Source organism: Pipistrellus kuhlii, unplaced genomic scaffold, assembly GCF_014108245.1.
Source record: "Pipistrellus kuhlii isolate mPipKuh1 unplaced genomic scaffold, mPipKuh1.p scaffold_m20_p_1, whole genome shotgun sequence".
NCBI lineage: Eukaryota > Metazoa > Chordata > Mammalia > Chiroptera > Vespertilionidae > Pipistrellus > Pipistrellus kuhlii.
In genome coordinates, this window is record NW_023425404.1 from 146203169 (window position 1) to 146225782 (window position 22614).

The following is a 22614-nucleotide window of genomic DNA, read 5'->3' on the forward strand; positions in this document are numbered from 1 at the left end:
CTGAAATATTTACAAAAATACAAGTGCTGTTGCTGAAAACCTAGAAGAAAGCACAATCACTGGAACAAATCTCCAGAGAAGGATTGCTTCATCACACAAACAGTCCTTCTTATTCTAAAACATCTTGCTCTGGGAACTTAACACTGGAGCCAAGAAAACATCAGACAGATTTGGAGTGGGGCAGCTTTTGGCTAGCAACTGCAAAAGTGACCTCACCCGGGAGAAGGCCTGAATATAAACTCCAGTCTTAGTAAACGAGGCACATCCTGCAGGTCAAATGCACAGAAATATGAAGAGGTCCAGCTGCAGCTCACTTGGACAAGAGATCGGCACACCAGGCCATTTGACGGATTGGGCTCAAAGTCTCTCCCAAGGTAAGGTCAGACAAGAGAGCAGCTACACAGTTCCCATTGCTGGTGTGTAGCCCACCCCTGTTTTCCCAAACTCAATGAGGGTTCTGTCTGAGAAAAGATAGGGACATAGGACTCCAGGGATTGATGCGAGCAGCTGCTGTGTTTACAGAGCTTGACTAAAAGGATGTGTTTCATCTCCTTGCATGAAAGTCATCATCTCTCTGAGTATATGTGAAAAGAGGAGGCATTCTAATGTCTATTACAGAAGGCTCCATGACAATCTCCAGCAACATTCGGCTTTCATATCGGTAGCCTTCATTATTATTATTATTATTATTATTATTATTATTTATTAAACCCTAATTCAGTCATGGTTGGACAAAGCACTATGCAGATATCACCATTTTTCCTCAAAATGACCCCATGAAGTAGGTATTAGTATCATCCTCACTTGACAGATAAAACATGGAGACACAGAGAGGTAAGGTATTTGCCTAAGGTCACACAGCTAGAAAGTCTCAGAGCTGGGAAAGGCTCTCTGAATCCTCAATTCTCTACTATACGTTTTCCAGAGAAAAAGAAGGATTTTGAGCACGGGTTCTGTCTTCCAAGGGTTTGATGGGTGTAATTTAGATTGCCAGGAAGTAGAATTTATTTCTGGCAGTATTCAATGGCATCAGTAATTAGCACGATCCTATTAGGCCTGCTGAATATACTTTGTTAATTTGGTACCTGAAAGAGAGGTAAGCACAAAAGATTGAAGGTACAAGAAAATGGCAGACATTGAACTTCAACTCCTAATGTCCTTCAATTTAGAATTGATCAATTCTGAATTAAAGCACTGGATATAACTATATATATAACTGGATATACTATATATATAACTTTTATATATATATAACTATATAATTATATATATATATAACTATATAATTATATATATAACTGTATAATTTTATATATATATATATATATATATATATATATATATATATATAACTTGTTTTTAGCTGGGACAACTAGGTTCAAACTGAACCCATAAACTAAAGATCAGAATTACTACAAATAGTTACTTTTTTGGGTTTATTGTTGTTGTTGTTTTTGGTGTGGTATATTGTTGTGTGTTTTTTTGTTAATATTTTTGAGATTTGCTTAAGACAATATTGAAGAACAAATATCACAGATCATTTGTCATTCTCTCACAAAATATCTTTACTTAATTGCACTTCAGCCCTTTTCCATTACCTATCCACCAAGGGATGCTGTAGGAAACATCTAAAAGAAACATGATATTGCAAGGATGCTGTAAGAGTACCATTTGCTGTTTTACCTAGTGTCTTGCATGTTTTTTCTGAATTTTCTTTACCTTATGAATTCTACCACTAATCATATTTATCTCATACCTTTGGTCAACTAGAAGTTTAGAGTCAAATCTTCAACTTAACCTTGTAGTGGGTTGAAATGGGCCCCCCTCAGAAAAGTATGTTCAAGTTTCAAATCCCTGGTACGTACCTGTGAATGAAGCCTTATTTGGAAATAGGATCTTTGCAGATGTAATTAAGATAAAGTCATACTGGACGAGGATGGGGCACAGATCCAATTGCTGGTGTCCTTCTAGGAAAATAGGACAGAGAGATTCAGAGGTGACACATGGGGGAAGAAAGCCATGTGAGGACAAAGGTAGAGATTAGAATGATACAGCTACAAACCAAGGAATGCTGGAGATCCTTGGAAGCCACCAGAAGCCAGGAAGAGGTAAGGAAGGGTTATTCCTTAAAGCATTCTTAAGGAGCCTGTGCCTACTGACTTCAGATTCCCATCCCCTAGCACTTTGAGAAAATAAATTCCTATTGTTTTAAGCCACTCAACTTCTGGTTATTTGTTCTGGCAACTGTTAGAACCAACAGAAGGTTTTGTACTGATAAATGGCACTGCTGTACCGAATTCCCAAAAAAGTGGAAGTGGCTTTGGAATTAGATAATGGGTAGTAGTTGGAAGAATTTTGAGGCATATGATGAAAAAAGTCTAGATTTCCCTAAAGAGATTGTTGGTAGAAAGGTGTACATTAAAGGAGATTCTGGTAAGAGCCTAGAAAGAATTGAGAACCATAGAGAACTCTTCTTTTTTGTCATGAACAAAAAGTTGATAGAAATATAAATGTTAAAGGTAATTCTGGTGAGGTCTCAGAGGAAACGATGGGCATGTTCCTGGACACTAGAGAAAAGGCAATTCTTGTTATAAATTAGCAGGAACTTTTCTTAATTATTTTCTACTGTTGAGTGGAAAGCAAAACTTGTAAGTGATGAACCTGAATACTCAGCTAAGGAGATTTCCAAAGAATGGGAGGCAGGGCCTGTTTCCCCGGGCTGTTTATAGCAAAACTAGAGGCCCGGTGCACGAAATTTATGCACAGGGGTGTAGTCCTTCAGCCTGTCCTGCACCCTCTCCAATCTGGGACCCATCAAAGGATTTCCTACTGCCAGTTTACAGGGATCGGGCCTAAACTGGCAGTTGGACATCCTCTCAGAATCTGGGTCTGCTGGCTCCTAACCGCTCACCTGCCTGCCTGCCTGCCTGTCTGTTTGCCCCTAACCACTCTGCCTGCCTGCTCACCCCCAACTACTCCTTCGCCAGCCTGCTCACCCCAAACTGCCCCCCCACTGCCCTGATCTCCTCCACTGATATCCTGCTCGCCCCCAACTGGCCCCTTTGTTGGTTTGCTTACCCTCAATGGCTCTGCCCACCACCAGCTTGATCATTCACAACTGCCATCCCATTCTGGCCTGATCACCCACAACTGCCCTCCCCTCTTGGCCTCTAAGTGCCTCTACCTCAGCCCCACCACCATGGCTTGTCCAGAAGAATGTCCGGAAGGTCTCCTGGAAGACCTCCCACTCTAATTAGCATATTACACTTTTATTAGTATAGAGGCCTGATGGGGGCTGGCTGGTTTGCCCTGAAGGGTGTCCTGGAACAGGGTGGGGGTTCCCTTGGGCTGTGGGGTGGCCTGGGTGAGGAGCCTTTGGTGGTTTTTAGGCCAGCCATGCCCCCATGGGGTGAGGGTCCTCGTTGGGGGTGTGTGGCCAACCTGAGTGAAGGGCTGAGGGCCATTTTCAAGCTGGCCACACCTCTTCGGGGTGGAGGTCCCCACTGGGGTGCCTGGCCAGCCTGGGTGAGGGGCTGATGGCTCCCAGCCCCTCCTTTTTTTCTTTTTTCTTTTCTTTTTTCAGTGCCTCCTTGAGCGGAGGCCAGGGCCCACTGAAGAAAGTATCTGGGATTTATTTATCTTCTATAATTGAAACTTTGTAGCCTTGAGCAGAGGCCAGGGCTGACTGGAAACAGGTATATGAGATTAATTATCTTCTATAATTGAAACTTGTAGCCTGAGTGGAGGCTAGGGCCAGCCAGGGCGGGCAGGAAGCTTGACTTCCTCCATTGTTGGGAGCAACCCAAGCCTCCAGCTGCGTGGCTGCTGCCATCTTTGTTGGGTTAATTTGCATACTCACTCTGATTGGCTGATGGGTGTAGTAGAGGTATGGTCAATTTGCATGTTTTTCCTTTATTAGTTTAGGTCTGAGTGGGAAGAGGGAAGTGGAGGAAGAAGTTACTGAACAAAAATGAACCAGAACTTAATAATTTTGAAAATTCTCAGCCTTCAGATAGAAAATTAAATTAAATTAAATTAAAATTTTAAAAAATGCTCTGGGAAGAATATCAAGGGTATAGCTGGACAACCTTCTGCTACTTAGGCTTGTGAATGTGACTCATGGATCCAGTCAATCTTCTCAACAGAAGCCAGGAATACAAATGGATTTATCTAAAAAGAGCTGAAGAGAACCCCCTTTTCTGATGGTTTGGACCCCTATAGAGTGCACAGGAGACCCACAAGTTTCTTCAGAATGTTATACCAGCAAGAAGGGGTACAGAATAAAATAAAGGCTGTCAGACTTCCAAAATTTATTATGGCTACAAACATGTTATTCTTCAAGGGAAAGGAAGAATGATTCCTGTTATGGACTGAATTGTGTTTCCCCAAAATTCGTATCTTAAACTCCTAATCCCAGTATCTCAGAATTTGACTATGTTTGGAGATGGGACCTTTAAATTAAGTCAACAGATATGATTGATGCCCTTAGAAGAGCTTAGGCTACAGGCACACACAGAATAAAGACCATGTGAAAACATGGAGAAGAGAGTCATCTACAAACCAAGGAGAGAGGCCTCAGAAGAAACCAAACCTGCCTACATCTTGATGTTGAACTTCTAACCTACAGAACTGCGAGAAATAAATGTATGTCATCTAAGTTACCAGTGAGTGGTATTTTGTTATAGTAGCCCTAGCAAATTCGCCCATGGTATAAGTGAGGAGAGGGGTCCTTCCTATAGGTTTATGAACTGAATTGTGTGTCCCCCATCACCATCCCAAAATCCTATATGTTGAAGCCTTAACCCCCAAATGTGACTGAACTTGGAGATAGTGCCTTTAAAGAGTTAATTGAGATTAAATTAGGTCATAAATTGGAGCTCAAATCTAATAGGACTTAGTTCTTACAAGAAGAGGAAGAGACACCAGGGATGCATGAGCACAGAGAAAAGGCCATGTGAGAAGACAGCCACCTGCAAGCAGAGGAAAGAAGTCTTGGGAGAAACCAACTCAGCTAGCATCTTGATCTTGGACTTCTGGCCTCTAGAACTGTAAAAAAATAATTTCTGTTCTGTTAGCCACCTGCTGTGTGGTATTTTGTTATGGTATCCTTACGAAACTAATACATGGTGTAAGCGAGGAGGGTCCTGCATACCGGTTCCTGGCCAAGATAATTGTCAACACTATTTCAATGCAACTTTCCTTCTTCTACACTCACTACCTCCTGGGGGTTTCCACTACTCCCAGGGAGCCATGCCTCCTTCTGACAAGGAATATACGCCTTGTCACCTACACCCTTAACAGACAGGAATAATATTTCTCTTATGTCACCCAGAAACTTGTGTTATGTATAACAAAAAGCCTCATTTGATGCTTGAGGATTGATTCTTGAGTTCTCTAGTCCTTCACTTGAATCAGAAGATCTTAACTTCATGAAACCCGTGAATGCAGAGGTTCACAGTTGGGCTGTAGGGGCTTACCCACAGCTTTCAATAAACTCTCAAAGGGACTCATGGCATTAGAAGGTTAAAAAATGTATAAGCTTTGATATTGACTTTCATTAAACCCTTCTTCCCAATACTGATGTTATATAGGTCAATTCACATGCAGCCATGTAACAAGTTCTTTATTAGTCTAAGTTCTCCCATCACCATTTAAACACTGGATAAATTTCTAAATCTGAGCTACAACTTTATTTGTTAAGTGAGTATTGTTGTAGGTTTATTGTCCTCAGCTTCATGAGCTGTATTTTACAAAGGACAGCTGCAAGAAACAATGAGTTTGGATATTTGCCCATGAACATTCCCGAAATAAAATCATACTTAAAAGACATTGTAGATTCAAGGTCCTTTTATTGTTTCAAAATAGCTTTGCCCTGACCAGGTGGCTCAGTTGGTTGGAGCATTGACCCATACACAAAAAGGTTGTGAATTTGGTTCTGATCGATGGTTCTCTCTCATCTATGTCTCTCTCTCACGCTCGCTCTCTCCCTCCTTTTCTGTCTCTATTGGTGATGAAAAACATATCCTGGGGGGTGAGGGGGTTAGGGTTTTTAAAAATATTCTATTTTCTATTTATAAACAATACAGCGGGAAAAAAAGAAATACAGTGGATCATTTTCATCGTGTTGTAGGTTAATAAGATCTAGAGAAAACATTCAGTAAAACAGAGTTGAAATTCTCAAGCTTTGCTTCCTACAAATGAACCCTCTAGGTATATATTAACATTAAAAGATAAATCAGTTTGTTCTAACCAAATTCTTTTTTATGTTAACATAAATTTCTATAAGAAATTTCATTTCGATCACTTCATAGAAACATAAAATACCAATTTTTGTATTAGAAAAAAATATTGTCAGTTAAATCTTTATTCCATTGCCCTCTAGCTAAAACTTTCTCTATATTCTCGTTGACCTAAAATAAATCACCTAAAATAAATCTCACAGAACTAACTCAAATAAGAGGGGAATGGTATAAGAATAAGGAGTTGATATTGTGGGTCCAAGAAAACATTTCCTTTAGCTAAACCAGGCAAAATCTTGAGAAATACTTGTCCTGCATACCCTGCAATAGTTCCAACACTCCTGTGACTCTCAGGAGTGTTGGAGAAATGGTGTCTGTGTCTCCCACACTTCTCAGACCCAGATGTGCACAGAGGCCGAGAAACAAAGTCAAACACAGCCTACCCCTTTGATCTGTTCCCTAAGGAGACTTAGAGAATGTCCACACCCCAGACCTTGGCTGAGGAAAAACATCCCATTGTCTGAGGCAGAAGGACATCGCGTCATTTCATCCTGTGCCTGGAAAGGCAGCTTGAAACAAGTCATCCTGAATCTAGAGACGTGAGACTCTTCCCAGCTGCGCCATGACTTGTTTTCAGTTCCTGGGCAAATTGCCCAGTTTCCTCTGCTCCCAAATTTCCCCAACTGCAAAAGAGAGATAATTCTCGTTACCTTTCTCTGGTGGTGCTCTGAAAACTAAACAGGGCAAAGGTTTATAATGCACTGTGCTCAGAGGCAATTGTTGGAGGCAGATTTACCTAGAACTAGAGGTGGGATTTTTATTTTTGTTGTCGGTTTGCTTTTGGCCAGACTTTGGCATAAATGCAGGAAATATAAATTAAATGACATTGCAACCATTCACCCCATGTTGATGAAGCACTTACAGCATGCAAAGCACATGGAGAATAGAGAGGGGGCACATTTCTACCCTCAACAAGCCCATAGCTCACTCAGGAGGTATTATAGCCTGGAGGCTGCATAACCCAACACGGCCCCAAGCTATAGATATGGTTGTTGAAGCTTAGAAAGGTTATATACCATGTCTGAGGTCATGCAGTTAGGAAGTGGTTAAGCCAGGATGCAAACCCAGGATGCATGGCCTCAAAGCGTGCATACTTTATTTACCACTATACACACTTCCCTCAAGTGGGAACATACTAATACTCATCTCATATAGATTGTGAGGACCAACTGCAATATGCATTTAAAAAAGATGTCAGCAGCCCCAGCTGATTTGGTTCAGTGGATAGAGCCGTGGCCTGTAGACTGAACGGTCTCAGATTCGATTCTGGTCGAGGACTTAGGGCTCAATCCCCAGTAGAGGGCATGCAGGAGGCAGCCAATCAATGATTTCCTCTCATCATTGACATTTCTATTTCTCTCTCCCTCTCACTTCCTCTCTGAAATCAATAAAAATATGTATTTAAAAAATATATATTAGCACAGCCCTAGTTAGTTTGGCTCAGTGGGTAGAGTGTCGGCCCATGACCAAAGGGTCCCAGACTCAATTTCATTCAAGGGCACATACCTCAATTGCTGGCTCCATCCCTGGCCCTGGTTGGGTGAGTACATGAGATAACCAATCGATGTGTCTCTCTCACATCAATGTTTCTCTCTGTCTCTCCCCTTTCATTCCACTCTCATAAAAATCAATGGGAAATATCCTCTGTTGAGAATTAACAACAACAACAAAAATGTTAGCCCAGTGTATAGAGCATTATAAATATGCAATAAAAGTAGAAGTAGCAGTAGAGATCAGAGTCATATATAAATAACAAGAACATCAAATCAAAAATAATTGCATGACTATTTATGGGGAAAATCCTTCTTATAAATCAATCATTATAGAAGGGGTTCAGTAGGGAGTTGTGCTGGGGAAGAATAGTTTGATTTGCAACATTTGTGGATCAGCATACAAGCCATCTGTAAGATGAAGGATTAGTGCTCTATACATATGTAAATTTCTGAAGGTCATTTACAGAAAGGTTAAAGTATCTCAAGTACCCTGCTATTATTAAAATTCAGACTGCTTTCCTGAGAATAATTTCCAATTAAGCAATGTGGAAATGCATCTGCTACAATTCTCTCCTTCCTTAACCCCCACCCTTAGTTTCCTTTAGGAAGAAAAAAACAGCATGGAGTTTCTTTTCAAAGTCTTAAAATAAAAGTCCCCTAAAAGGGGATCCTGCTTATAAAACCTTTTAGAGTTGTTTGGAGGGGGAATAAAATGCATAAAGAGCCAAGCTCTTATATTCTGGCCAAGTTATGAGCTTCTGAGAACAAGAGCTTGAGGGGAAGACTGTTAACTCTCTCCCCGTTGGTTTGCACTGCTGCTCATAAAGCTCATCGCTCCCTCGCGAGAGGCCAGCCTGCCAGAGAACTGCAGGAATCTGCAACAAAAACGATGACAGTCTGAAATACACCCGCCTGCCTGGTGCCACCTTCCTAGCGGGTCTGTCACCTCACACCCTGACTAGTTGACAGAGCAGCAGAATTTCAACTCCAGTAGTCTTAGATGTGTTTCTGTGCAAAGAAGCAAAGCTAATGAGGGAAGAGATTTAAAGAGTATTGGGAATTTGTCAAACTTTTATTCCCAGGCTGTGTGCAAAAAGGGGATTCAACTTCCATTTTCTGCCAAGGCTCTGAGTCCAGCCGCCTACCTGAAGGTAAATTTTAATAAGTTTACTGTATCCTCTAATTGCATGTGCTTAACTAATTTGCATGATCTGATGAAGATATCTAAGATTTCTGCCTAATACAAAGCCATTCATTTATTTTATAAACTTTAGTTTGATTTAGAGAAAAGCTACTTAACAGGGAATTTTAACTCTTGTATTCATGTTTCCTTTTCTTCTCCAAGATTAAATAACAAGTACTAATAAATGATGGTTTTAGTATAGAGCAAGAATACAAATGTAGAATTATTGTCAGCTAGAATTGAATTCAGATCTTGTTTAAGTCTGAACCCTGAGCTGTGTTTTGTAGAAATACTGCACTAATTATACTAAATAAATCATAATGAAAGTCTTTTTAAAAGCTTTTAAATCAAAGCAATTTGTGCATTTTCCATATGAAGTTACTCATCACCACCATTGCCCCAGTCTGTACTTAACAGCAACGTAGAAATGGAACATTATGCTTTTCCAAAAGGTAGAAAAATCCCTAATACTGTATTCATGCTTGATTATTTTTGTGACTATTTTTCCTTTCCTGATTCACTCTTATAGTTTTATGACAAATTGTTTCTTGTCTCCTTCTCTCATTTTTAAGATGTTTACACACATAACATGAAATTTCTCTAATTCCCAATGATGTCTTATTTAAGAAGGGGGGAAAGAGGGAGGGGACTTAAAGAGCTAAAGAGATTATGATAATTCTTATATTGTAAGGTACTATCATTTCTGGTTCTGTCTTTTAAAATAAAAATTAAAATGCAAGTCATGCTCATTCATTCCTCCCAGTGTTAGAGGTCACCCTGCAGGAGAAAGCCACGCTTTCAGCTGCGGATCGATACTGCTGATAGTATAACCAAGAGGGACTGCAGAAAGAGTATCTCTCTCGTACAACCTTTAATCTGCAAAGAGGTTAAATATGTCACCTTGGCATTGTAGCTGAGCTCTCCTCTGGCCCAGGGCCGGAGCACACTGAACAGAAATGTTCCCTCGGTCCAATGCAGCAGACTTTTTTTGCTTTTTTTTTTTTTTTTTTTTAATTGCCTCTTTCTCATGGATACCAGCTTTTTCAGTTTACAGCTAAACTTGATGGTTATGAAACATTGTTAACTCGGACTATTTAAAAAATAAAAAATAAAAGACACCCATCTTGGAGAAGATTTAAGTACATATTTCTCTTCATTCAACAAGATCTAGTAAAGCAAAGCCATGGGTTTCATCTAACTTATCATCCAATCAACGAATGGTGCTCTCCACATTTTGGAGAAGAATATGAACATGTTATTAATAAATCTTGCCTTTTTTCTTTCAGGAAATGTCTATACAGCCATTTAGCAATTAGAATATTGGATTTCCTTTCCAGGTCCTTTGGGATATAATCTCCTATAGTTTCTCATGAGCAGTTTCACTTATCAACTAAGTAAAAATAATAAATAGCAATGACAAAAATAAAATCAATAGCGATGTATCTGAATGACTCCAAAAAAAATTATTCATTTTCTTTTCCTCTTGACTGGGTGCTATTTTTATTCAGTTGATTTGTAAGACTGTGCAAACACTGCTGTTTTAGTGAAGGTTAGCACAATGTTTAGAACATGTTGGGAATCTTTTTTCACCAAGAACATAAAAAATGTTGTTAAAAAAAATCTTCAGGTGCCCTTTAACCTCACATATCATTCTGCAACAACACTTGGCGAAGGAGAAGGGGCCCCATGAATCCAGGAGAATGTCCCCCATAGACCTGGCTGCCCAAGGAGTGCCTAGCTAGGTCAGAGTCTCATTCATGCAGGGCCCACAAGGCATCTTCCCCCAAAAGCTGAGTCTGCAAAGGTGGACCACCTGGGGCTAGCCTGGTTTGTGTCCTGGGTATCAAAAGGTAGACAGTCCTAGCTGATCTGACTCAGTAGATAGAGCATTGGCCTGCAGATGGAAGGGTTCTGGGTTTGATTCTAGTCAAGGGCACAGGCCCAGGTTATGGGATCAATCCTCAGTAGGGGGGCATGCAGGAGGCAGCCAATCAATGATTCCCTCTCACCATCCATGGATGTTTCTATCTTTCTTTCCCTCTCCCTTCCTCTCTGAAATATTCATATATATATGTGTGTGTGTGTGTGTGTGTGTGCACACACATATATATATGTGTGTATATGTATGTATATACACATATATATAAACAGCCTTTATATAATATATATATATGTTATATATATATATATATATATATATATATTTTTTTTTTTTTTTAAGGTAGACAGAATTCTGGAGAACAGAGTGAATGTAGGTAGGTGGTATAATAAAGTGGATTAGATCATGGACTCTGGGAGCATACGACCTGGCTTACATCTGGGCTTTACTAGGCTCTGGACAAAAGATGCTTTGCACCTCAGTTCCCTCATTTGTGGAAATGGGGATCATAACATTAGCTGCCACCTCAGAAACATGTTATAATTTAGTGAAGAAAACAGCTACTCCTGGTACATATGAAGTAATCAATTGATCATAACTCTTACTAAAGCACTGGCCTACCTACATGTCCTGATGGAACTCTATGGAAAGGGAATTTGCACCAGGTTTTCCCTCAGGGTTTCTTCCTTATACGGACAAGCTTTGCTGTGTAATAAAATGTCAGTGCCCAGTCTCCGCCTCAGAGTCAGCACAGCAGCGTGGACAGAGCATGGGTTCAGAGTCGAACACTCTTGAATTTGAATCCTGACTCTGCCTCTTACAGGTTGTGATGTGAGCTTGGCAGTCACATCACACCTCCAAGAAGCAGGCTGCCCTTTTATGAAGCTGATAGTGATAACACAACCCACAACTTGCGTTGTTGTATGAATTAAATGAGTGTTTTGGGGTTTTTTAATGCTAAATATAGCTCCTGGCAGAGTACTAAACACACAGTGTTTGGTTTTGCAGTTGCAATGATTTTTCTGGTAGAAATACTGGGGATCAAGAAAGAAACATTCTTTAAATGAATTATATTTTTTTACCCAAAGAAATGGGGAGGGGGGGAGAAATCTGACACTACTGTATTCCCCTGGGGCCTCAACATGAAGCATGTATAACCGTGAGTCTTTATACTTCATCAATTAGTTGATTCTTAATGGCCAAGTCAAATGAAACCAAAGAGAGTTTTCTGTTTCGGATTGCCATTAAGGGAGAGTGAGAAGAAATGCTGCTTTGCAGTTAATTCTCTTTTATTGGCCCACTTGGACAGGGGAGAGGGCCCCCAGCATTTCTCCTTTCTTATCTTTTCTAAAGGCAAGAATAGGGGTTTTGACTTGCTCTAGGGGGTAGTTTTCCTCTCTAACTGAAATTCAAACCAGAGGGCTTGGTTTTTGTTTTTGTAAACCTCTCCCCTATGTTCCTATCATTGAAATGTCAGCTGCTTTTTCTGGCTACATGTAGCAGGAGCAGCCTGTCGTCATAGCAATGAAAGGGTATGGAGAGACTCGAGTTTCCTGACCACTCTGTGAAATAACTCTTCGCCTGCTTTAAAATCCTTCTTTAGAAATGCAGTCTCTAGTCCTGGCTTGTTTTCTTCCTATTATGCAACCGTGTTATGTATACCAATTGCAGTAGTTAAATGTTTCCTTTAAAAATTCAATGAATAGATGTTAAGAAACTAAACAAGGAAACTAGTAAAACAGTGACCAGTTAACTGTGGAGTGCAAGGGAAAAACAACTGGGAAGGCAATGAAAGAAGAAGAAAAACGACCTCACTTCATAGCACATACTTCACACCAGGAATAAATCCATTTTCCCAGTTCCCTCTGCCTCCTCCCAACTTCACAATGTGTAATAGTATGGTGGTTATCTAGGGGGATTCTGGAGCAGGCAGCCTGGGCTCAAATCCTTTCACTCATACTTTCTAGTTTATTTATCGTATCCACTCTTTGCCTCCATTTTCTAATATGTAAAATAGAGATGATAACAATAGTCATACAATTATTTTGGGAATTGAATGAGATAGTGTGTAAGACTCTTATTACAGAATCTGACCAGTGGTAATGGTTGGCTGTTAAGCTTGACAAGCTTCAGTTCCCCCTAATTATTAAATGGAGATAACAGGAAATTTTTAAGACTGTAGGATTAACTGAAATAATGACTTTAACTGCTCAGAGTGTAGTAGTTCTTTTAATATTTTTCATCAGGAGGTCTAACTCTAATAAGAATGGTTTTTTTCCAAGTTGGAATCTCCCAGTAATAAATGAAGGCCTGATAAGCATTTATGCTAATAAGTGAATAATATGCTAACTAGATTGGATAGACCAGACATCTTCCGGACATTCTTCTGGACAAAGCCAATGTGGTGTGGCCCTGGCAGAGGCAGTTAGGGGCGATCAAACTGGCAGGGGAGAATAGTTAGGGGTGATCAGGCCAGTAGGGGAGGGTGGTTAGGGGCAATCAGGCAGGCAGGCAGGCTGAGGCAGTTAGGGGTGATCAGGTACTCAGGCAAGTGAGCAGTTAGGAGCTAGTGGTCCTAGATTGCAAGAGGGATGTTCAACTGCCAGTTTAAACCCAATCCCACCTAAACTGGCAGTCGAACATCTCTTGTCCTGGATTGGAGGGTGCAGGCTTAGCTGAGGGAACACCCCACCCTCCCATGCACAAATTTCAAGCACTGGGCCTCTAGTTATTGTATAAATGTGAGCCACTGAATTCCCAAAGAGAAAAAAAAAGAAATGTGGTGGGCTTTTTTACATTTATAAAGAGTAAAAAAATTCTTCTCATCCTAATTAACATTCTCATATTTCATGAAATAATTTCATTAAAGCTTTCTATATGCATCTCTAAATCAGTGCCTTGTTCACTGGATCCACTCTGTACTTGTTTATGCAAGGGTGTCATCAATCCTCTCAATGTTGTTTATAGAATATGTCTTAAAAAGCTGCTGATGCTGCACATTGGATCTGCAAGCAGGAATTCTCATTCTCTGGTGAGGATCTCTACATGTAATTGCTTACTCTGCTGCTTTTACCAGTGCTCTTTAAAAGGGCTTATTTGAATCCACCGTAGTCTGTAAAGTGTGGCTTTCTAAAATTGTTCAGTTTCAACATTTGCAATGAAGTCATACCTCAAGAATAATTACTAATCTGCTTTTAATATCTTTATCTCTTTTTTTATTGTCATGGTGACAGTCTTACGAACAAAAATGAGCATTTTAGAGATCATCTTAGGCTGTTTTCATGAAATGGTACTTTGTTGTTCAAAATGAAGTAATTGAGAAAACAGCCTTTAATACAAGAGACCTCGGAATTACTGGAATATAAAACAAATCCCTCTTTTTTATAGCATGATTTTAGGGGGTGAAATTTTTCAATTATATTTAATGTGCATTGTATATAATTATACACTGAAGTAAGTGCTAAGAAGGCAACGCACTTTTGTTTTAAGAAAGTATATGGAGAGCTGAAACTGGTTTGGCTCAGTGGTAGAGCGTCGGTCTGCGGACTGAAAGGTCCCAGGTTCGATTCCGGTTCAAGGGCAGCTGGTCGATGTTTCTCTCTCATCGACGTTTCTGGCTCTCTGTCCCTCTCCCTTCCTCTCTGTAAGAAATCAATAAGATATATTTTTAAAGAAAGAAAGAAAGAAAGAAAGAAAGAAAGAAAGAAAGGAAGGAAGGAAGGAAGGAAGGAAGGAAGGAAGGAAGGAAGGAAGGAAGGAAGGAAGGAAGGAAGAAAGAAAGAAAGAAAGAAAGAAAGAAAGAAAGAAAGAAAGAAAGAAAGAAAGAAAGAAAGAAAGAAAGAAAGAAAGTATATGAAGAGCCTGACCTCTGCTCAAGGTCAGTGATGACTTTCCTTGATCCAAAGGTTAAATAAGGTTAACTCTGTGGTGTGGATGTGTGTGGATGTTGGATGGTGGTAGTTGGGGTGAGTGGATGCTAGCAGGAGGATTCCGAGAGGGCAAACACTTCGTACAAAGACCCTGCAGCAGGAGGGGTCCTGGCCTATTCCAGGAACAAACAGGAGAAGGTCAGCTCCTCTGCACAAAGGGCAGCGCAGTGAGAAATGCAGATCCCAAGCAACTCCCCATAATGTCCTCTTACCTGAGTACTATAGGTGTTTATCCTCTCCTTGATTTCATGTGTATCTTTAACATCTTTGTTGAATTCTGGTTAGAGTTAAAATTCTTATAGGTATGATCCATGTTTAACACTAGCTCAAACCCACATGGTGAAAAGTTCAGTTATGAAGAATGAAGGTCAGAGCTCCAGAAAAGTCTGTCCTTTGAGTATATTATATACACGCACAGGGCTGGACATCTTGATGTCAGACAGTGGTGACTCACCCGAGAACTCGAAATAGAGCATCTTTTTTAATCCTTCAGATGACTTTAACCCCAAGCTGTAGAGCTCTCCCAAGAGACTCATTAATATTCTAAAAGCCCTAAAGCATCAGTGTTAACTCCAGATCAGATAATAATAGGTATATGTTAGCCAAAATAAGAATAAAGGATTGTCTCTCTAATACCAAGGGCTTTGGCTATCAGATAAAGATAGGGTGAAGGAGAAGGGTCTGAGTCTGACTATGAAGCACTTACAATAATCATTCTGTTTACTACATTTCCCTGAAAGGAAATTTTTTCATAGTTATAATAATTACTAAAAATAGAAGCCTATACAGGCTTCCTCTGATATGAATGAATTCAACAGAAGATACCTGTCTTTATTTGGAAGTGTGAATGTACATACTCCAGGAGGTGATATGCCAATAGTAAGAAGAAAAAATAACATAATGGGGGAAACCTCTCCTTCTTCTAGGGTGTGCGATATGTTTTTCACCTTGAGACCAGAAAGGGTGAATAATCAAGTACTACTCATCTGCCTTGAAAACCAAACATGCAGAAGCAAGCTTCCTTGGTCCTGAAGGAAAGGAGGAGGACTTGTAAGGTTGACTGAGGTTGCCAACCAAGAAGCCAATGACTGGAGAGGAACTCAGGCAAAATGAAGAAAATTCAATTAGAAAGACTTAGAGATAACCCCCAGCACTGAAATGTCCTGGAGTCATCGATATGACTAATACAGAGAGGGAAGACAATAGTCCCCAAGCCTGTTCCTCCCTTTGGAGGCATGGATGGTCACTCAAGCTCAGTGGTCAGACTGTTTGTTAAATGCTTGAGAGAAAAGGAAGGAGAAGGAAGGTAAAAAGAGAGGAGAGGTATAGTGAGATAAGAAGTGCTCAGTGGAGACAGATGGTTAAGGTAAGCAGATTTAAGTGTCAAGATAACACCAGGAACTTCAAGAATAACATTTACCATATTAAATGTAAATTTAAATGAATGGTCTAAATTAATTATGTTAATGTTCTTTAAAAGCTACAGAAACTGACTAAAAATCAAATACAAAAATCTACTCTGAACTAATCTTATTCTAATTTAAACTTCTAGAAACTATTACAGAAACTAAAATGGAATCAATGACAAATAAGAACTCAAAATGAACCAGATTACCCAAAGCCTATTCTAGGTTTTTGTGTGCAAATTCAATTCTAACTCTAGATGAAGAGTGATGTTCTAGGGAGGCAGTGGCCATGGTTTGCTGCTCTGTTGACTAATGAGTTTGCCGACCACTGGCCTAGACTCTCGATTCCAATCATTACAGGCTGTTGTTGTTCCTTGTGAATAGGCCCCTATTCTAGTAGTTGTCAAACTCATTAGTCAACAGAGCCAAATATCAACAGTACAAAGATTGAAATTTCTATTGAGAGCCAAATTTTTTAAACTTAAACTTTTTCTAACGCCACTTCTTCAAAATAGACTCGCCCAAGCCGTGGTATTTTGTGGAAGAGCCACACTCAAGGGGCCAAAGAGCCGCATGTGGCTCATGAGCCGCAGTTTGCTGACCACAGTGCTAGGGCAGTGGTTCTCAACCTTTCTAATGCTGTGACCCTTTAAATACAGTTCCTCGTGATGTGGTGACCCTCAACCATAAAATTATTTTCGTTTCGGTCCTGCTAGTGGTTCTTAACCTGTGGGTTGAGAACCGCTGTTGTAGAGCCTAAGACCATCAGAAAACAAAGATATTTACATTACGATTCATTAACAGTAGGAAAATTACAGTTATGAAGTAGCAACGAGAATAATTTTATGGTTGGGGGTCACCACAACATGAGAAGTATATTAAAGGGTCGCAGCATTAGAAAGGTTGAGAACTACTGTACTAGGGTTTTCCAAACTTTAAGTGCCCTCCCTTTCTCTGGGAGATAGAAATTTTAGGACCTCAGTAATCAGAGGGTTTTACTCACAGAAATGTCGTATGTTTCCTACCAAGTGCAATGTCCAAGGAATATTTGCTGTTACATGCACGGCTTTCCTACCCCCACCTGAAGGGCCATGCACTCCGTCTTGGAGGTGCTGGACACACGCATAGCCTTTCTGCCTGTGCTTTTCAGGCCAATCTCTGCAGGCTTGCCTGGGCCACCTCTCCACCTACAGGAAAAATATCCAGGCCTTTTTCCTTATTTTTTTCTAGGGACAGAACTTGTAGGCTTGCTGAGAAATCTAATTACAACCTCCTGTCATGGTGAAATCCAATTACAACCTCTCCCATGGTGAGAGCCAATCCTTTTGATGTAAAAGGAAGCAAAATAAAGAGGTTTCAAGCAGAGAATGTGCCGGTGTTCTATTTTTCCCTCTGAAGCAACTAGACAGAAAGGTTGCCATGACCTTGGATTGCTTGGCTTGGAAACAATGGTCATGATCTATTACTACCCCAACTCCTGTAAGAAGGAAAAATGTTTTCATATCTAATGCAGGATTTTTCTGAGGATTTTTTTAAGGATTTATTTGATGGGCAAAACAAATTCTGAACCACCCTCTGTACACCATTTTTTATTCAGTCAGATAACTTCTCTTATTGAAGTTGGACTGTAGTGTTAGACAAAAAAAAAAAAAAAAAAAAAGGTAGTGAGTAATTTAAGCCTCCTATAAGCTGTTTCTGACATCTTCAATGTTCTGAGCCACCCTCTCAGCCAGTCTGCTTGCTTGAGGATAATGGAGAAATTCAGTGCTGCTGGGAGAGGTGTCTCCCAAAATCTCTAACACTGAATTCAGAAAAATGGTTGTTGTTGTTTTCATAGGATGAAGTTTATTCTAGGTTTAATAAAAGTGCTATACCTGTACTGTTAATAAAAGTAAATAAAGAGGGATAAGAATCTACCATTGAGAGTGACCCTCAAATAGCTTTGAAAGCAAAGCATTTTTAAATACTTGATTCAATTTGAGTTACCTAATCATTCATATAAAATTATAGGAACCCAGTAGGTAGGTGGCCTGAGATCTACAAAAGTTAGAAAAATTGAATCCTGATTAGGGATCAGTGAAAATCTGTGACTGCTTTTAAGATGTGTGTGGTCAGATCTTCACGCTCTCTTAGCACATTGGAATCATTTCTTAAAATAAATCTTTATTGTTCAGATTATTACAGGTGTTCCTTTTTTTTCCCCCATATCTCCCCTCCACCTAGTTCCCACCCCATCTCATGCCCTTACCCACCCCTCACTGTCCTCGTCCATAGGTGTACGATTTTTGTCCAATCTCTTCCCTTATCCCCACACCCCTCCTCCCCCCACCCCCGAGAATTGCCAGTCCTCTCACTTTCTATGCCCCTAATTCTATTATATTCACCAGTTTATTCTGTTCATCAGATTTTTTATCCACTTGATTTTTAGATTCACTTGTTGATAGTTACGTATTTGTTGTCACTTTGTTGTTCATAATTTTTATCTTTACCTTTTTCTTCTTCTTCCTCTTCTTAAAGAATAGCCTTCAGCATTTCATGTAATACTGGTTTAGTGGTGATGAACTCCTTTAGCTTTTTCTTGTCTGTGAAGCTCTTTATAGGACCTTTAATTCATGATAGCTTTGTTGGGTAGAGTATTCTTGGTTGTAGGTTCTTGCTATCCATCACTTTGAATAATTCTTAACACTCCCTTCTGGCCTGCATACTTTCTGTTGAGAAATCAGCTGACAGTCGTATGGGTACTCCCTTGTAGGTAGGTTTTCTCTTGCTGTTTTTAAAATTCTCTCTTTGTCTTTTGCCCTTGGCATTTTAATTATGATGTGTCTTGGTGTGGTCCTCTTTGGATTTCTCTTGTTTGGAATTCTCTGTGCTTCCTGGACTTGTAAGTTTATTTCTTTCACCAGGTAGGGGAAGTTTTCAGTCATTATTTTTCAAATAGGAATTCAATATCTTGTTTTATCTCTTCTTCTGGCACCCCCATAATTTGGATGTTGGTACACTTGAAGTTGTCCCATGGGATCCTTACAATATCTTCATATTTTTAGATTCTTTTTGCTTTTCCAGTTGGGTGTTTTTGCTTCCTCATATTTCAAATTGTTGATTTGATTTTCTGGATTCTATAGTCTACTGTTGAATCCCTCTATATATATTTTTTTATTTCAGTCAGTGTATGCTTAATTTCTGACTGGTCCTTTTACATTTTTTTTTTTTTTTTTTTTTTTTTTTTTTTTGCATTCTCACTAAGATCCTTGAAGGTCTCACTAAGTTCCTCAGAGGTTTCTAGAAGATTCTTGAGTAACATTGTAACTGTGGTTTTGAACTCTATATCCAGTGATTTGCTTTCCTTCACTTCTTTCATTTGTGACCTGTTTCTTTGTCTCCACATTTTGACTGCTTCTGTGTGTGGGTAGAGTGAGCTTGTGTGATAGGTGTCCTCTAGGACCCAGTGGCTCAGCCTCCCCAATCACCTGAAGTGGACACTCTTGCTGTACCCCTTTTTGGTATCACTGGGAAGAATTGAACTCTAGGCCAATTGGCTGTGAGGGCCAGATGTGTCTACAATAGAAGAATTGCTATGCTGCAGACACCCTTATGGGGAAGGACTTGCATCAGTGAGGCTTTGGTGCTCACTGAGTCTGCCCCTTGAGTGTGTTGCTTAAGGATATGTAGAGTTGTGATGTGGTATGGTCTCACACTGACCACTGGGTACACTGGCCCTTGGATCTCCAAGAAGGTGCAAAGTCAGCCACTACCTGAGGCCACTCAGCAGGAGCTACAGAGAGATCTGCAGATTCCTTCTCTTTGTTTGGAGTTTGGAAGTGCTCAGATGAGGCCCAGCTATTAATCAAGGCAGGCTGCTGCCGCCAAGCCTTGGGTCTTCTTTTGGAAGCTTTGGAATGCTCTGACCCAGCTGCAGTTTGTTATGTTTCAAGCTGCAAAAGGACAGGCCATTCATATGCAAAAGCCACTGTGCACAGCATGAGTGGAATTTTAAATTGTGCAGGGCAGGGTCTCAGGGAATCACCAGGACAGAGCAAACAGCAATGGCTGCCAGTCAGCCCCGTAGCAGAAAGGTCCCTGCATCTCTGCATCTCGCACCCCTGTGCAGGAACAACGACCGCTGCAAGCACTTCTGAGAGAAAGCCGCCCTCACATTCCTGTCCTGATGCCAGACAGTCCAGTTTTCCCCTGTATGAGTCTGGGTCCCCAGAGTTTCACTAGGAACTGGAGTCCAGAGCAATCAGGAGTTTGTAACTCCCTCTCAATTGAAAAAAAACAACAACAACACACCCAGTTGCCAGCTCGTATTGTGCAAGTCTCTGTACCTTAGCACCTCCACACCTCCTATCAGTCTCAATGCACTTTTTTCTTTCCTTCTAGTTGTAGAACTTACACTCAGCCAGCTTTCCCATGGTTTTGGATGATCATTGTTTTGTCTTTTAGTTTTGATGTGGTTGTGAGAGGCAGCAAGTACAGGTGTTTACCTATGCTGCCACCTTCATTTTCCTTCCAGGTTAATCCATTGGAATCATTTTTAACTCTCAAGTTAAATCAAGAGAATTCCCCAACCTTTTATGTAGACCAAACAACTTTGAGCTAACTCTAAGCAACACAACATTCTATTGGAATTCAGAAGAAACAAAACACAAAGGCTAAACCCCAGGTGTCTTCTTTCCCTTTTTTTTCTTTCCTTTTTTTTCTTTCCCTCTTTTTTATTACCTGATCCCCAATTCTAGTACACAATGAAGACTTCATAGTGAAGTGCAATATAAGCTGTTTCTAGGAAAACTGTTCAGTAATTTATTAAAAAAAAAAAAAAAAACTTTATTGTAGAAAGTATGCTCCTTTGTCCCCCTTTGCTTCTAACCCACCTCCAACCCCTGCCTTAGGCCTACACCACCCTATGGTCTGTGTCCATTGGTTTTATATATATATATATATATATATATATATATATATATATATATGCATACAAGTTCTTTGATTGAGCTCTACACACCCACCCACACCCACCTTTCCTCTGAGATTTGACAGTTTGTTCCATGCTTTATCTCTGGACCTATTTTGTCCATCAGTTTCTTTTGTTCATTAGATTTCACATATGAGTGAGATCATATGATACCTGACTTTCTCTGACTGGCATATTTTGCTTAGCACAGTACTCTTTCCAGGTCCCCCATGCTATCTCAAAAGGTAATAGATCCTTTTTTACAACTGCATAGTATTCCATGTAAATGTACCACAGATTTTTTTGTCCACTCATCTACTATTGAGCACTTGGGTTGTTTCCATATTTTAGCTATTGTAAATTGTGCTGCTATAAACATAAGGTGCATACATTCTTTCTCATTGGTGTTTAGGGTCTCTTACAATATATTCCTAGAAGGGGGATCATTGGGTCAAGTGGCAGATCCATTTTTAATTTTTTGAGGGAACTCTATAATGTCTTGCATAGTGGTTGCACCAGTCTGCATTCCCACCAGCAGTGTACTAGGGTTCTCTTTTCTCCACATCCTCACCAGCACTTATCATTTGTTGGTTTCTTTTTGTATATTTTTTATCTTCTTTATTGATTAAGGTATTACATATGTGTCCTGATTCCCTATATTGGGTGTCTATATATTTACCAGGGTTATGTCCTCTTGTTGGATCAATCACTTTAGTATTATGTAGTGACCTTTATTGTCTCTTGTAATAGCCTTCATTTTGAAGTCTATTTTTCCAGATATGAGTATTGCTACTCCAGCTTTTTCTTTTTTCATTTCCATTTGCATGGAAAACTTTTTTCCATCCCTTCTCTCTCATCCTGTGTGAGTCTTTTGTTCTGATATGGTTCTCTTGTAGACACATAGATATTTGGGTCATGATTTTGTATCCATTCAACTACCCTATGTCTTTTGATCAGAGTATTTAATCCATTTACATTTAAGATTATTATTGATGGGTACTTATTTATTGCCATTTTAATTCTGTATCTCTCTCTCTTTCTCTCTTCTCATTGCAGCAGCTTCTTAGCATTTCTTTACAGTGCTGGTTTGGTGGTGATAAGCTCATTTAGCTTTTTTTTTTTTTTTTGCCTGGAAAGGTCTTATTTCACCATCTACAGTATTTTGAATGATAACCTTGCTGGATATAGTAATATTGGTTTCAAATCCTTGCTTTTTCATTTCCTTAAATACTTCATATCATTCCCTTTTGGCCTGAAGCGTTTCTGATGAAAAATCAGCTGATGGACTATGGGAGCTCTTTTGTAGGTAACAAACTGCTTTCTCATACTGCCTTTAAGATTTTCTCTCTTTATCTTTAATTTTTGGCATTTTAATTATGATGTGTCTAGGTGTGGACCTATTTGAGTTCTTGCTTTGGAACTCTCTGTGCCTCCTGAACTTTTGTGACCTTTTCTTTCACCAGGTCAAGAATGTTTT

The 22614-nt window shown here is 39.8% G+C and overlaps 1 protein-coding gene across 2 annotated transcripts in view; it reads left to right on the forward strand.

The window, feature by feature from the left end:
* Positions 1 to 249: 249 nt before the first annotated feature.
* SPARCL1 (SPARC like 1) overlaps positions 250 to 22614 on the forward strand; it is a 57773-nt gene continuing 35408 nt past the window's right edge. Inside the window, exon 1 of one of the 2 annotated variants that reach the window (XM_036454526.2) lies at positions 250 to 374. In XM_036454526.2, coding sequence (XP_036310419.1) covers positions 278 to 374 — 97 coding nt within the window. In that variant the 5' untranslated portion in view covers positions 250 to 277. Of the gene's footprint in view, positions 375 to 8579; positions 8944 to 22614 lie in introns of those variants that run through there. The other variant, XM_036454617.2, reaches the window with a different exon arrangement.